The sequence below is a fragment of the Belonocnema kinseyi genome, chromosome 7, assembly GCF_010883055.1.
Source record: "Belonocnema kinseyi isolate 2016_QV_RU_SX_M_011 chromosome 7, B_treatae_v1, whole genome shotgun sequence".
NCBI lineage: Eukaryota > Metazoa > Arthropoda > Insecta > Hymenoptera > Cynipidae > Belonocnema > Belonocnema kinseyi.
This window is the reverse complement of record NC_046663.1, coordinates 10304762-10322418: the sequence shown is the minus strand read 5'-3', so window position 1 is coordinate 10322418 and position 17657 is coordinate 10304762. Positions and strand designations below refer to the sequence as shown.

At 24.7% G+C, this 17657-nt stretch overlaps 1 protein-coding gene across 14 annotated transcripts in view; it reads right to left on the bottom strand.

Annotated features, from left to right (window-relative positions):
- Nucleotides 1–17657, bottom strand: part of LOC117175996 (cAMP-specific 3',5'-cyclic phosphodiesterase) — an 873036-nt gene that overhangs the window by 283910 nt on the left and 571469 nt on the right. For 11 of the 14 annotated variants that reach the window (XM_033365929.1, XM_033365928.1, XM_033365927.1 and 8 more), the window contains 2 exons: nucleotides 5778–5810; nucleotides 1757–1777 (listed from right to left, as the gene is read on the bottom strand). The exons of 1 other annotated variant lie outside the window; for it this stretch is intronic. In XM_033365929.1, coding sequence (XP_033221820.1) covers nucleotides 1757–1777; nucleotides 5778–5810 — 54 coding nt within the window. The remainder of the gene's footprint in view (nucleotides 1–1756; nucleotides 1778–5777; nucleotides 5811–17657) is intronic. 2 more of the 14 variants (XM_033365919.1, XM_033365920.1) reach the window with 2 other exon arrangements.

The window sequence follows — 17657 nt, the reverse complement described above, 5'->3', positions numbered from 1 at the left end:
TTCTATCTCTGGTGTTTTTGACATATAGCATTTGCCAATTTTTAAGGAATCATCTCGAATGGCTTATCATTGCTAAAATAACCAGCCAGATGGTTTCCTTTTTATGATCATATTTGAATTTCTCTTCTACCAATAGTGTTTTTGAACCATATCATTTGTCTAATTATTCGGGAATCTCAAATGTATTTGTCATGTTTTGTCGACTTACTACTCCTTAATTAAAGTAAAACGTTTGATCCGTAGACAATTATTTTGTATTCCTAAAAGAAAAAACCTTTTTATTTCGACTTTACCCAGTCAAAAATTGTCTGGATGATATCGAGACAAGGCATTTTTTCCCTTTAGTAATGTCATTGCGATCTCATAGACGGAAAATCAAACATTATTGACCGACCCGAAATTCTCTTTATTTATTGAATAACCCGTTAGGTAATTTCTTTTTTATGATCCCCTTGAAATGTTTCTTCAACCTCTGGTGTTTCTGAGCTACATCATTTATCTAATGATTGAGGAAGCTCGGATAAATTTATCATGTTTCTTTCGCTTCCTCCTCAATTGAACCAAACAGTTTAATGCATGCATAATTATTTTGTATTCCTAAAGGGATAACCCTTTTTTTCAACGTCTAGATAAAAATTGTTTGGTTGATGTTAAAAAAAAAAAACAATTTCTTCCTTAACTAACACCATTGTTATTCCTAAAACGAAAAATCAACGACTACTAACCGTCCCGAAATTCTCTTTATTTCTTCTGGTTTTTCTGAGGTGCATCATTTACCTAATTATTTAGGAAGCTCGGATGAATTTATCATGTTTATCATGGTTTACCATGGTCTGTTCGTATACTCCTTAACAAGTTCAATGCATAAATAATTAATTTTTTGTTACAAAAGAAAAAACGTTATTTTCGACTTCATGCTGACCAAAACAGACTAGATCATGAAAGTAAAGGATTTTTCCTTTAATACTACCATTATTTGTTCAAAGAAAGAAAATCAAATAATATTCACTGTTCCGACATTGTCTTTATTTATTAATTAGTCTGTCATATAATTTCCTCTTTATGATCCTATTTTAATTTTCTTTCTACCAGTAGTGTTTTTGAACTACATCATTTGCCTAATTATTGATGAATCTCTGACAGACTTATCAATTTTTGTTTCCTTGCTCTTCAGTTGAAATAAAAAGTTTACTGAGGAATAATTAATTGTGTAAATCATGTTCCTGTTTCTCTCAAAAATACTTCAAAACTATTGGAGGGAATATTTGATAAATAATATTGACTTCTCGCAAAGTTCATACCACTTGGTCTATGATTAATATTTTTAATATCGTCGATGCAGATGCTTACATCTGATAGTCGATTGCCACTTCAACATCGAGTCGCACTCGACAAACTGACAGTTTCATTTCACTAAGTGAAAGAACATTATTCATAGAAAAATGCACATTTTAGAAAGATTATTAAAAGATATATACATTATGGTAGAAGAAGTTTCTACACAATCATCCTAACAGAAACAAATGAGATCCAAGCAACAAAAGACATCGCGCGAAGCAAAAATCGTTATTCCACCTGTGATGCTTAATTTTCTTCTTCAAAAAATATTTTCATATGCACGATATTTATTTTATTTGTTGTTCTTTGAATTTAATCAATCCGATCGAAATAATCACAGGCGGATTTTATTAGACGACACGCCAACAGACTTGCAACGATGTAACGCATACACAAATTACGTAATAAGGCGACTTACCTGTACTGATCGGTAAATGTCCTGAAAATAACAATTAATTTTTATTCGAAAAAGTTTCATCAAATTTGACATGCTTTTGATAAGTATACACGTCTCTCAATTCACAATGCCAATCTCTATTTTTTATTTAAAGCTTGCTATTGTCAATAACTAATTAGGCCACTAATATTTTTAGCTAGCAGCAAGCTACTTAAAAATAAATTTTGATATTGTAAGTACGCCCTATGCATATCTATTGCTACGTTACTGAAATAGATAAGAGCTCAATTAGACAATATTTTATTCAGTGAAACTAAAGTTCTGGTTATGATATTCCTATAGTTTCGAATAATTACTTCTGACTGCCTACTAAATTTCATAAATAAATTTTAATTCTTTTCGAGGCGTTGTTTGATCAGATTGGTCAAAAATAGAAAACTTTCCGGATTAATTCATTTATAAATAGAACAAATGAAATATTTAAAGACGGCTCAACTACTATTTTGAACAGTTCAAACATCGTTAGAATATTAATTTTTGCTTGTTCTAAATTGTTATTATTTTTTTCTAGATTTTCTGATTTCTTTTATAACAAAAGTAACTTTTTAGCCACATTTTATTTTGATCCGAAAATTCGTAATTTTCGATATACCTATTATGCGAAATGTCCTTTAAAAAAAGCCTTGCACTATTTATAGGATTAGTTCCTTACTAAATAATTCACATCCTAAAAAGAAAATTCTATAATTTTTAAAATTGCTGAATTAATTTGACCGAACTTGGCACTGCCTTTACAATGAAAACTGTAAATTCTAAAATTTAAATTGTAAGCGTAATCTATATATAGCCTTTCTAATAGCGGACTTCGGCTAATAGCGATATAAATCTAGTTTAGAAAAAAGTGCAAGTGAAGGAAAGGGGTAATATTATTCTGATGTGTTTGAGAGGATGTGATCCATTGAATCGAATTAGTGTTGAAATAAGCGAAAAGACAGTGGTAGTGGTATAAAAAAAAATAATGTGACATATCTTGGAGTGCCTGCAGGCAGAAGTGCAATCAAAGATCTCCCGTTGAATAAAATATACATTTTTAAAAATCCAGGCCAAATTTATTTAATTTGAATTTAAGAATAATGGAGAAAAAGTAAAAATACTTTTGAATTTTCGAATTTTGAAAAAGCGAGTGGCCACAGGTTCACGAAAACCTGTAAATCAGGAAATTTTATTAGTCAGGGAAATTTACGGGTTTAAAAAAAATTGCAAAAATCAGGGAATTTCTGTGAGAAGCACTTTCAGGTAGTTGACGTGCCAAAAATAAGGTTTCTGGTAAAAATATTTCTAAAATTTTTAGGGTCGGAATGATTTGATCACTTATGTCTTACTAAAGAAAAAACATTATTTTTTTATGAAAATGGTTTTAAAATGGGGAAAAATAATTATTTTAATAATAGATTTTTTATGCAATTTTTTCTTACTATCGCTCCTTGCCAGTTTAAAAAAAGAATTGTATTTTTCTGATTCATGGCTTATTTTTTCCGAAGAAAACATTCTCTATAACTCTATTATTTCCTAAATTAGAGTTTCACACAATATTTTTTCAGGAAAAAGAAAGCTATTATTTAATTAAATGAAATAAATTAATAAAAAATTAGAGCAAAGCGATAATAAGAAAATTGAATTGCAAAATTAATTGTTAAAATTAATTGTTAAAATTAATTGTTTTGTTTTGACATTTTTTCATTAAAAATGGTTTTTCTTTGAAATGTCATCACCATTAATATTATTTTGATTCTTAAGATCATAACAAAACTATGACTTTCTGAGATTTGATTTTTAGCACTTTTCAGCACTTTTTACATTTTTTTAAACAAATCAGATGTTAGTAATTTTTAAAGATAAATTTACGTATCTATATTTTTTAAATGAAAAAATCTCTATATTCACTTTTTAAAAATAAATCAAACTCTATTGAAATCTGGTTTATACCTATTTCTGAATTTTTCTTAAATCTTTCGGGGTATTTGAAAAAAAATTCGGCAAATTTGTAATATATTTAAATAATTTAAGGATAAATAATGTGAGGACTAATTTAAGGAAAACAAAAAATTTCAAAGATTTCGGGATATTTAAGAAATTTCGAAGAAATTTTAAAAAACCTTAAAAAGTTTGGAGAGGTTTCAAAGGATTTTAAATATTTAAGGATAATTTCTCCAAATTTAATAAAATTTCGAAATACTTTAAAAATGTCAAGGGTTTTCAGTGAATTTGAAAGGACTTTAAATATCACAGGGTATTTTTATTAAATTTAAATAATTTGCAGTGATTCTACAAAATTTGAATTATTGTAGGGTCTTTTTTTTTTAATTTCACGAAATTATTTCGAGTTTAAATTAGAGAGTTTAAATATTTCAAGAAAAATCAAATATTTTAGGATATAAAAAAAAATTCAAAAGAATTTCTAAGACCTTTACAAAATATGAAGGGATTTTGTAACATTTTAAAATATATGAAATATTTTAGGTTATTTTGAAAAATTTTGAAGAGCTTTACAAAATTTTAAGGAATTTGTAAGGATTTAAAATGACTAAAAATATCTAAGGGTATTTTTAATAAATGTTAATAGTTTAAAGTGAATTAAAAAAATTTGTAAGATTTATGGGTATTTTTAAAATTTTTAATAAATTATTTAAAGTTTTTAAAACTTTAAAGAGAATTAATAACATTTTTAAATATTTCAAAAGATTTGAAAGATTTTCAGGTATTGTTTATAATAACAAAGAATTTTTATATACTTTTAAAATTTTCAGGGGATTTCGAAAGATTTCATACGATACAAAGTATTTCAAGGAATTTCAAAAAGTTTCAAGGAATTTGAAATTTATAAAAAAAATTTAAATGGATTTCAAAGATTTTGAAAGATTTGAGGGTATTTTTTGAAATTCTAACAAAATTTTAAGACCTTCAAAAACATTCAAGGTATTTTAATAGATTTTAAAGGATTTGAAATAGTTTAGGGTATTTTCAAAATAGACAAAATATTTTTAAAATTTTTACAAAATTTCAAAAGAATACAAAAGATTTGAAATATTTTAGGGTATTTTAAAAACTACAAGGAATTTTTTTAAGCTTTTAAAAATGGTAAGGGTTTTCAAAGTATTTGAACCATTTTAGGGCTTCTAACATGTATCAATAATTTGAAATTATCCCAAATCATCCAGAATATTTTAATTCTGATAAATTTATTTTAAATTATAAATTATTTTTAAACCCCTTAAATTTCCCTGAGCTTCCTTGAAAAGTACTGAATTCTATTAATTTTTTCATATCTTTGAATCGTTTTTAATTCACCTTTATTTTTAATGAATTTTATCGAATTATTTCCACTTCACTTAAATTCTTCAACATTTATTCTAATTTTATCAAAATCAAAGGAATTTGGTAAATTCATTATTTTTAATTAGACACGAATTGTTTTGAACTCCAACAAACCGATTTGTTTACATTTTTTTTAAATAACGAGTTATTTTTTAAGTAGTTTAAGCTAAGAATAAATTAAAAATTGATAATTGTAGACTTAAAATTGTTTTATTCCTTTTATAAAATATTCTGTATTAGAAATTAACAAGATTAGAATGTTGCTCTTTAAATAATAATAGGCACGGAAAAAGAAACAAGAGTTACTGAAAAATAAAGTTCAGGGAATTTTGAAAAATAAGTTTTGCGGCCACCCTGATAAAAAAAAGAATTTTGATACAGAATTTTGAAGATAAATAAAAAATTCTTAACCTTTTTAACAAATTTTCGAAAATAGGTAAATACGAGCCGAGAGAACTTTGTAGATAGAGCTTGCATACAAATGTATCTCATGCATATCCAGTAGAAAATAGAAGAGCTCGTGTTAATGAGATGTTAATCAACATCTCAGGGAGATTTTGTAGTAGGGGTGTTAATCTGATTTTGTGAGTATTTTGTAAACTAGCAGTATTTTTATAAATAATTTTTTTCTACAGAAGCAGAATATAAAATATTATCGAGTACATACGCTCGCTCGACAGGCGGATCTGTATCTTTGAACCTGCAACCCAAGGATTATAAAGATAATATATAAAAGCCACCCCGCATATTAACACTCAGAAAAATATTTTTTATGAACCAAGAATAACTTCAGACTGCAGAAAATGATTTTTGATGAAAGAAAAATTTTCATTGGAAGGCAAAATATTTTTCTTAAATTGAAGGAAATGTTTTTGGGTGAGGAGCCAATTAATTTTTTTTTTATTCATAAAAATTTTCTTTCAAATTTTGTTTCACTTTTTTTCTGAGTGCGCTACTAGTTTAGTGAAAAAATGGAAACGAAGTGGATCAGAAAAGTGTCTGGAAATTATTACCTTGAAAAATTAAAGGGTGTTTTTACACCATGAAGAAAAAGTATTTTCAAAGTTTCATTCTTATGTGCTATCCCATAACACTTCACTGTCCATATTATGATAAACCAGAAAGATTAAAATATGAAGTTTATGAAAGTAGACAAGAAATGAAAAACAGATAACTACCCCAACTCTATCACCACGAATGCTTAATTATATACGGTGAGTAGTATGGGGTGCCATACTACTATATTCAATAAAATTACATTGTAAGCAGATACAAAATTATTATTTTTAAATAATCATATGCGAATTAAGAAAAAAAGTACGCCGCCTTGCACAAATTGACAATCTTAAGTATTTCAAAATAATTTTTTTAAATAACATGCCATCATAGTGAGAGGTGCCACACTACTAAAGCCAATGAAATTCTCTTATAAGAATATGTCAGAGTATTATTCTTAAGTAATGATATGCGCATCAAGAGAAAAGTACGCAATCTTCTATAAATTTACAATTTGAAATATTTAAAAATAATTTTTGTTATAATATGCCATAATATAGAGAGGTGACATACTACTATTTTCATGAAATTCTCTTATAAGAAGATATTAAAGTATTATTTTTAAATAATATGATGCGAATCAAGAAAAAAGTACGATGTCTTTCACAAATTAAAGAATTTTGAATAATATGTCATCATAGTGAGCTGTGTCATATTACAACAGTAAATAAAATGCCCTCATAAGCAGATATCAGGTTATTATTTTTAAATAATAATGAGATAATGAAGAGAAAAGTACAAATTCTTCCACGAATTTACAATTTCAAGTATTTAAAATAATTTTAAAAAAATTCCATTTTAGTGAGAAGTGCCATGCTACTACAGTCCAAAAAATCCCCTTATAAGCATATATCAAATTATTATTTTTGAATAATAAAGCACAAATCAAGAGAAAACTATGGATTTTACCACAAAGTTACAATTTAATGTATTCAAAATAATATAATTTTCAACAATATGCCACCATGGTTAGAGGGGCCGTTCTACAGGCAATAAAATTCCCTTATATATGTATATAATACTATATGAATCCACGGAAAAATTCAGAGTCTTCCAAAAATTCACAATTGAATGTATTTGAAATGGAACACTTTTAAATAATAATATTCCATTATAGTGAGATGTGCCATACTACTACAGTCAATAAAATTCCCTTATAAGCGGATATTAAATTATTATTTTTAAATAGTAATGATGAGAAAGCCATGGGAGAAATACGGAGTCTTCCAGAAATGTACAATTTAAAGTATATAAAAGTAAATTTTTTTGAATAATATACCATTATGAGGAGAGGTTCCATACTACTGAAGCCAATAAAATTCCCTTGTAAGCAGATACCAAATTATTATTTTTGAATAATAATATGCATATCAAGATGCAAGTACTGAGTCTTTCACAAGTTGACAATTTAACGTATTTAAAAATATACCATTTTGAATAATATACCAATATAATGAGCGGTGCCATACTACTGAAGCCAATAAACTTCCCTTGTAAGCAGATACCAAATTATAATTTTTAAATAATAATACGTAAATCAGGAAAAAAAGTACGAAGCCTTCCACAAATGTACATTTTGTAGTATTTAAAATTGAAAAACTTTGAATAATATGACATCATAGTTTAGAGGTGCCATACTACTATAGTAAATAACATTCCCTTATAAGCAGATATTAAATTATTATTTTCAAATAATCATATGCGAATCAAGATAAAATTACGAAGCGTTCCAGAAATGTACAATATAAACTATTTAATATTAAAAAATTTTCAAAAATAAGGCTTCAGGGACTTATAATTTCAAACAGGAAGTAAATCAAAACATTAAAATTTCCAATGATACTAGTTTTGAAATGTTGAACCTTTTTTTTAAATTTTCACCAAATCGAAAAATTTTTATTTAATTTGTGGTTGATTAATAAGAAGGATTTTGTAATAAGATAACTAAAAGAAATAAAAAAATTTTATTCTCATTCGTATAGATGTGAACAGTGGACGTTAAATCACGAAATATTTTTTATTATTCGAAATTATTGTTCTTTAGTTTATAAATTATTATGAATCAAAATCAATAGCTATCTAACGATAAAAAAAATTTTCCAGAAATTTTCTCAGAACCTAATAAGATTTTCCAATACAACTTTTCAGATGCCAATTCAGCATTGATTTATCTTAAAGGTGCTTTCTTATATTTTCTAAATTAAAAATTCGTTTAGGACGTTTTTTTTTCTCGTAAAATTGCGAAAATGTGATTTTCCGCCCTTATAGCATGTTACCTTTTATTTGCGTTAGAAAATGTACAATAAATATAAAATAATTAAAATATAATTTATAGAAATCTATTAATTCAATACTGCAATATTAAAATTTTTTCAATTAATAAAGATTCGCGTGTATTTTTTTATCAATGTCAAATAATGTGACTACTATTTATTTTCGATAATAATTTATTAGCTCAGGACAGATTCTTTGCACACTTATGAAAACTGTTTATACTAATTTGGAAATTTGTACTAAAATTTTCTCAAACTCTTAACTAACAATTTAAAAAATGTAATTTTCAAAAAAAAGTACGAAAATTAAAGAGAAGTTAAATTTTTAACGAATTTTAATATATATTTTTTAATTGAGCCTTCTAGCTGTAACCCAGAACAGCTTATAAATAATTCCAGACATAGCAAAATGTTTTATTTAGTAACAAAAAATTGTTATTACTTTTATTTAACTTTTAAAGTATTCACCATTTTCAAGAATTTCTAATTTAATAAAACAAATCTTAAAGCAGTGTGATAATTTTACATAAATAAATAGGTTAATTTGTTTCATCAAATAAACCGAAAATGTCTTTTTAATGACTCCTTATTGTTATATTTTGTAATTTAATCATTTTTTTATTTATTTTAAAAGTTACTATACAAAATTTCCACTTTTAACATTCTTAAATGAGAGGGAGAGAAACTTTTCCCCCTAGGTAAAAAATATACTATTATTGGATTTAAAATTCCTAAAACAGAGGTTCACTTAGAAATGTTAATAACAAAAAAATTATTTGGCTTTACATAAAAAATGCTTCTTCAGTTGTAATTAATTTTTTATAGTAGCTGCTTATACCTAGCAGCATTAACATCATGTAATAAAAATTAAATTAAAATTAGTTAAAAATTAAACTGCCGAGCGATTTTTGCCTAAAAAAATGCTTTTTGACACACTCTGGTGTTTTAAATTTTGTTTGTTTATTGAGTTTTTAAGACTCATCCTCTCATTTTGTGTTATTTGATAAGAAAAATATTTTTCCTAGTTTTTTGAGATAAAAAAAATTATGTGTAGCTCTCGCTTGAATAAACTGTTACTAAATGTTCATTCTCAATTTCATTATTTTGGGGATTTCCCTCGAATATGTTAAGCTAGAAATAATAAAAAAAAAATTTTGAAAATTTTCGAAAAAATCACATTGTTAATTTTTTTCCTAATTAAATTTTTTCTTTTGAAAAATCATTCAATATGTAAAACAGTTGTCTTATTATCTTCTAAATTTTTCCAGGAAAAAAAATTGTTTACTCTGTTGAAATCTTTCGCAATTCTTTTAAAACTCCCATAATTTTTTGTTTAATATTTAAAAACATGCATATCTAAAAATCTTTTGAAGTTTAAAATTCTTTTGGAATTACTTCAATTCTTCTAAGTATTTCTTGAATTCACTCGACCTTTTTTGATTTTTTAATCTTAGCAAATTGAAATATTTTTCTTTAAAAATCTCTACCCTCCTTTTCGAATTTTTTGGAAATTGTTCGAAATGTTAAAAACCTTTGTTAATTTTCTCTTTAAACTCAATTTTAAGGTAAAAGATCATTTAAAATTTTACACGAATTTTAAGAAAATTCGTTTTCTAATCTTTTCAGACCATCTAAGCCTTCTAATCTTTAAAAATTATTCAAATATTCCCTGAATTTTTTTATCATGCAAAATTTAAAAAAAATGCTTCAAAATCTTTTAGATTCTTCGGAAAAAATTTTAGCAATCTTTTAAAATGTTTTAAACTCTTTTTAAATAATCTCTTAAAATTAATTTTTGCTGGAAACCTAAAATTTTTACAAAATCTTACAAAATACTTAAAAAAGCTTTCTAAGTTTTAATTATTTTTGAATCGTTCCAAAACTTCTAAATATCTCTAAAGCTTACTAGAATTTTTTCTCAAATTTTGTGATATGACAAAATTGCAAAATTTGGATTTAGAATATTTTACATTCTTTTTAAAAATTTTAGGAAATAATTAAAAACGTTTTGTGATCTTTTTTTATTTTCTTTTAGAATTCATTACAAAAAAGTAATTTAAAATGTTCCCATTAATCTAAAGAGCACTTTTTTTCATTTTTTTGAAAACCTGAAAAGTTAAGTTGACGTAAAACTTTTGTAAATTCTACAAAATTAAGAAAATTTCCTGAAAATCTTTCAGATTCTTTAGATTGATCTTCCGAATAAGTTTTTTCCCATAATTTAAATTTCTTATCTACAATTATCTACATTATCTACATTAAACAATAATTTACAATTTCGGAAGCCTTCACTATTTTTAAAATTTAAAAATTGATAAAAAAATCTCTTTTTGCCCAAATAACATAAAATGAGGGAATTCGATTTTGAAAAAATTAACCACCCTTTAAATTAGTCAATAATTTCTTCATACCATCTTAGAGTTCTTAAATTCCTGAGAATATAGGTTCAGGTTATATAACCGAGAATATAACAGAATTTAAATGAATTTAAGAATTTATTATTTAAAAAAATGTTTTTATCGTTCAGGTTATAGCAGCGGTTGAATATAAATTATATTATAGCTCAGACATATTCAGGAATATCAGTCTTTCACATACAAGTTTAAAATTTTCAAATGTATTTATTTATTTCAAGCAAAAAAAGTTTTTTCTACTATAAAAGATAACTTTTTAACAAAATACTGGAATTTTCAACAAAATAATTGAAATTTTAACATAATAGTTGAATATTTAACCTAAAAAAAAATTGTCAACGAAAAAGTGTCATAGTTTATATTTTAATAAAAAAAGAAAAAAATTTATACAACAAAGGAAAGAATTTTAAAACCAGAAGACACATTTTCTTTACAAACATTCAATTTTCAAGCAAAAATATTACTGTTCAACAAAAAATTAATTTTCGACGCAACTGAGGCATTTTTCCTAAAAAAAAGGAAATTTCAAACTAAAAAAAAATTTTAAAAAACGCGAATTTTCAACTAAAAAAGATAAATTTTCAAAAAAATAGTCGAATTTTCTGTTGAAAACGATTTTAGTCGAGTTTTCAGATCAAACTATGAACTTTTTAACAAGAAGTAATTGTCTACCAAAAAAATTGAATTTTCAATTCAAAAAGACGAATTTTTAACGCAAAAATATGATTTTTAACAAAATTGTTGAATTCTCTAGCAAATAGTTGCATTTTTATCGAAAAAAAATTCTATAATAGATGAAGTTTTAAATAAAAAAAATAGTAGAATTTTCTGTTGAAAAAGATTTTAGTCGAGTTTACAAAATCAAATTATGAATTTTTTAACAAGAAATAATTTTCTACCAAAAAAATGGAATTTCCAATCGAAAAGACGAGTTTTTAACCCAAAAGCATGACTTTTTAACAAAATTGTTGAATTATGTAGCAAATAGTTGCATTTTTATAAAAAAAATTTCTTTTATAATAGATGAAGTTTTTAATTAGAAAGATAAATTTTCAAAAGAAATAGTCGAATTTTATGTTGAAAAAGATTTTAATGGAGTTTTCAAGATCAAATTATGAATTTTTGAACAAGAAATAATTGTCTACCAAAAAAATTGAATTTTCAATCCAAAGAATTTTTAACCAAAAAAAGTTGAGTTGAGTACTAAACAGATGAATTTGATATAAAAAAGCAATTTTTCAATTTCTGCTAAAACAGGTAAACTTTAAAATAACAAAGACAAACTTTCATAAAAAGAGTTGAATTTTCAACCGAAAAGTAAAAAAAAAAGGAAATTTTCAAGAAAAAAATATGACTGTTCAACAAAAAATTAATTTTCCACGCAACTGAGGCATTTTTACTAAAAAAAGAGGAAATTTCAAACCGAAAAAGAATTTTAAATAATCCAAATTTTCAACTAAAAAAGATAAATTTTCAAAAAAAAATAGTCGAATTTTCTGTTGAAAAAGATTTTAGTCGAGTTTTCAGAGCAAACTATGAACTTTTTAACAAGAAATAATTGTCTACCAAAAGAATTGAATTTTCAATTCAAAAAGACGAATTTTTAACCAAAAAGGATGATTTTTAACAAAATAGTTGCATTTTTACACAAAAAAGGTAAATTTTGTACTAAAATAGATGAATTTCTAATAAGAAAACAATTTTTTAATTTCAGCTAAAACAGGTAAACTTTAAAATAACAAAGACATACTTTCTTAAAAAGAGTTGAATTTTCAACCGAAATGTTAAAAAAATAATTAAATTTCCTATCAATTAAAATAAATTCAGAGATTCTTATAAATTCTCAGAGAATTTGTTTCTCGGTTATATTCTCGGCAATATTCTCATTCTCCTTACCGTTCTCAAACTAATATAACCGGCTCAGAACTCAATACCATCTGCTCTTAATTTTGTACCAGTTAGTAAGTTACCAGCATAGAAAGCTTTGCTACCGACAAGATAAAAAACTGCCATACCGACGGTTTAGTTTAAGGAGAAATAATTTTCACATTGCTAGATATCTGTTGAGGGAGCCACTAACCGGACAAAAAAATTTCTGCTTTATCGACTACGATAATACGAAAGTTTGAATCTAATAACAAATACCTATATTATCAACTGCAATTTATTTTTCAATTATCACCTAAACTTCTTAACTATGGCGTATAAATAAAAAATATTTAAAATTCAAAATTAATTGGTTATACGTAAAAATAAAAAACATTGGACTCTGTTTTATTATACGGTATGAGAAATAGCGTATATAGTGCAAAATTATAAGAAAATTGTGATTATAACAAAGTTTTATCGGAAATATTGTTAAATTAAGACATTTAGGTTTTTTAAAAATAATAATTATTAAAATTTGACTAACTAAATATGAAGTAGTTAGGTGAACTTGAAATAAATTCGAAATTCTTTAAAATTAAAATGTTTTCACTTTTATTTTATTTTGTTCTTAGTTTATTATGAATGAGTCGGCATATCTACAATACTTTCGTTTTTGATTATAAGATTTGATTGCCTCCATTTACAATTACAAATTAAAATTAAATTTCTTTCTTTAAATTAAAAAAAAAACTATTTTTTTGCTTTAAATTAATTTTTTTTGATTAAAAATTTAATTATTTCATGTATTTTTCAGTATTCATTATCTTTAGTTGAAATTTTCTGTATTTTGGTGAAAATTTTTCTTTTCTGGTAGAATATTCTTCTTCTCGGTAACTAACTCTGTCTTAATACTTATAGATGAATAATCTAACCATTTCGTCAAAAAATGATGTACTTTTTTATTAAGTTAATCTTTTTGATTAAAATTTTTATTTCGATAGTTGAAAATTAAGTTTTTAATTAAAAAAAAAATTTCAAACTAAAAATTCAACTATTCTTTTTTTGGTAAAATATTTATCTTTTTTGATAGAAATTTAATCTCCTTGGTTGAAATTTTATCTATATTTTGAAAATTTATCAATTCTGTTGCATTTATACGTTAGAAATTTAACTTTCTTGATGAAAAATTGTTTTTTTTTTAAAGATTTTTCTTACTAAAAGTGTAGCTATTTCATTTTTGCTAAAAGATTGATAATTTTAAGTCAAAAACTTGTATTTTTTGGGTGGAAAATTCAAATAATTTGATAGAAAATCCTTTTTTTTTTTAAATTCAACCCTTTGCCAAATTTCGTCTTTTAGCTTGAAAATTCAAAATTTTTGATGACGTTTCAAAAAATTCTTTATTGAAAAATTGTTTCTTGGTTGAAAAGGTCTGTATTTTCTTTTAAAATTGTTTTTCCAGGTACTTTCAAGATGATTAATTCACCTTCTTGGCCAAATATGCATTTCTTTTTTTTGAAAACTTAACTATTAGATTAAAAATTTAACTAGAAGGTTGAAAATTCCTAAAAAAATCAAAATTAAGTTAAAATTACATACATGTATTTTTAACCAAATACCAAAACCAACGATATATATAACAAAAAAGATTCATTTATGAAAAAAACATGTGTTTTGTTATAAATTAATCTTTTTTTGATAGAAAATTTAATTTTCCTTTGAAAATTCAAAATTTGTTCTAAAATTCTTTTACTTTGTTAAAGACGTATTTTTTCCGTAGAAAATTAATCCCATTCTTTGAAAATCAATAACTTTAGTTGAAAATTAGTTTCTTCATTAAAAATTAATTTTTTAACTGAAAATTTCTGTATTCTATTTTTTAATAGTTTTTAAATAGATTTCTTTGCTTATAAATTTAACTATTTTCTTGCAATTTCGTTTTTTTGTTGCTCATAGTAAATTTTCTTAATTGAAAATGTGGTTACTCTAATATTGTCAGAAAATTGATCTTTTTAATGCGAAAATTCATTTCTCGTCTTAAAAATTTAGTGAAAATATCAACTACTTTGTTCAAAATGCCCCTTTTCTTTGTTTGGAAACTAATTGCTTTAACTGTACATGTAATTCTTCCATTTTTTGTTCCAATTTTTTTTAAATATCTTTTGGTTTAAAAAAATAATTATTTCAATTTAATTAATAGCATGAAAATATTTAAAAATATTAATTTTTCACCTATTGTAAAAATATAACTTTTCATTCATATTTGACAATAAAGTTTACAATAAATGTTAAACAATAAATGTTAGCTCATGTCAAATACAAATTTTGGTTCGGCTGAATATATCTGACTCTGGTTAAATAATTGTTTATATATTATATTTATATATTTATTAATTTTTTAATATATTTTATATTCATTTGAATTCCAAAGAGTTTCATCTTGAAATTTAAACTTCTTTTGAAAAAATTGAAAATTTTAAAGCTATCAAAATCACTTTCAGAATTCAGAGAACTATTTTGTTAGTCAAATTTTTTTTTCATATTTAGAAAGCATAACAAAATTTCTCTTCTTAATCAAAATTTCCTTTAAGTTCAAAGTAGAGAATGTCCCTTTGAGAAAATATGGTGATGCAAAGTTCGCCTTGCCTCAAGGGAAATACATCAAAACATCTCTAGGAAATGATTCTCAAAGTCAATTTGCCATCTTGAGAAGATAAATTTTTTTTCTTACTTTAATCAGGGTGGCCGCCAAACTTCATTTAAAAAACTCGCTTTTTTCCTGATTATGCCCTAAATAGTTTTTCCTTATCCCTGACATTGCATATTTTAAGAACAAAATTCTAATCTTGTAACATTTTTAGTACACAATCTTTTATAAATGGAATAAAACCATTTTAAATTTACATTTTAAATTGATTGTTCTCAGGGTTGGCAGATCATTTTTTTAAATATCCTTTATAAAACCCAATAAGTGAATAATGTGCATTAATAATGAAAAAATTCTATTTAAATTCCAAGAAATGCAAATCAATCCGAATAAAATTTAAAAATCCAAAAAAATGCATTGATTTCAGAAAAACTCGAGTACATTCAGAGGAACTCGAGAACAATTTAAAAATAGGCAAAAATTCTCTAAATAAAAATTAATAAAATCCATTGAGTTGAGTAGAATGTAATTTATTTAGAAGAGTAAAAGAAAATTGAAAACAAATCAAGAGAATTTAAAATAATTGAAAAGTATAATAAAATAAAAATTAATAAAACTTCAGGGTGAATTCCAAAAGATTCAAATTTATTTTCTTTTTTAAATTTGAGAATCTCTCCCAATTTTTGAAACATTACGAAATATCTCACTTTTCATAAATAAATTCTTTGCAATTTATTAAAATGTTAGAAAATCCCGTGACATTTTATGAAATTCTTTATATTTTCGGAAACCATGGCAAATTTATTAAAACAACTTGAAATCTTTAAAAATCCCTTATATTCATTGCGAACCCCGGCAATCTTATGAAAATATTTTGAAACTTTAAGAATATTTTAAAATATTCTAAGTCCTGTAAATACGTTGAATACCTTTCGAAATTCTCGTAGATTGTTTACAATTATATTCAAATTTATTCAAATCCATTGAAATAATTTACATTTTGAAAATTCCTAAAAAATTTTAAAGGTCTTAAAAATTCCCTGGAATCATTTAAAATACTCTAAAATATTTTAAATTCGATTAAATTAATGAAATCAATCGGAAATTCGTTGAAATCCTTAAAAATAAATAAAAATATTTAAACTGCTTTAAAATCACATTGATTTCTTGAAATTGATTGAAAATAACTTTGAATGTTTAAAAATTCACAAAAATATTTAAAATCTTTGGAAACAAATTAAAATTCCTTGAAATTAAAAGCTTTTGAGAATTCATTGAATTTTTTTAAATAGGCTACAATATTTGAAATCCTTTCAAATTTTATCAAATGACTGAAAATTTTTCAAATGCATCTTTCAAAATCTTTTTAAAAAACTTTGAAACTTATTAATCCTTTTTAAAATTCTTTGAAATCTCTTAAAATAAACCAGGATATAAAAATTTTTCTCAAGTCTCATCAAATTATTGAAATCTTTTCAAATTCTCTTACATATTTAACCCTTAAGGGCATGTGACACAGCTAAATATCTATATTACCGACCACAGTTTTTCAGTTCACTGAATGTTTTTTTGAACCTAAGAACTTTTTTTGTGAATAAAATATGGAGCTGAAACTTTGGGAAATGTATTAGAATACAATAAAGTACGTTTAGGTACTGCATTTTGGTAGGAACTTCACTGAAAATTATTTCATCTTTTTTCTGAATCTCAACATTTCTTGAACGTTCGAACTTTTTTTATACATAAAATATCAGTGTCAAACTTTGAGAAATGCAAGAGCCGAAAGAAAACTACGTTTAAGTACAAAGCTTAATAATAAAAGATGTAGAAAAATATATTTCAACAATCAATTCCAACAGCATCAACCGGTAACGTTGTACACGAAAATACGAAACCTGGCGGCCACTACACGAGGCTCTAGAGGGTTCGTATTTTCGTGTACAACGTTACCGGCTGATGCCGTTGGAATTGATTGTCGAAATATATTTTTTTACATCTTTTATTATTAACCTTTGTACTTAAACGTAGTTTTGTTTCGGCTTTTGCATTTCTCAAAGTTTGATACCGATATTTCATGTATAAAAAAAGTTTGAACGTTCAAAAAATGTTAAGGTTCAGAAAAAAGATGAAATAATTTTCAGTGAAGTTCCTACCGAAATGCAGTACCTAAACGTACTTAATTGTATTCTAATACATTTCCCAAAGTTTCAGCTCGATATTTTATTTACAAAAAAAGTTCTTAGGTTCAAAAAAACATTCAGAGAACTGAAAAACTGTGGTCGGTAATA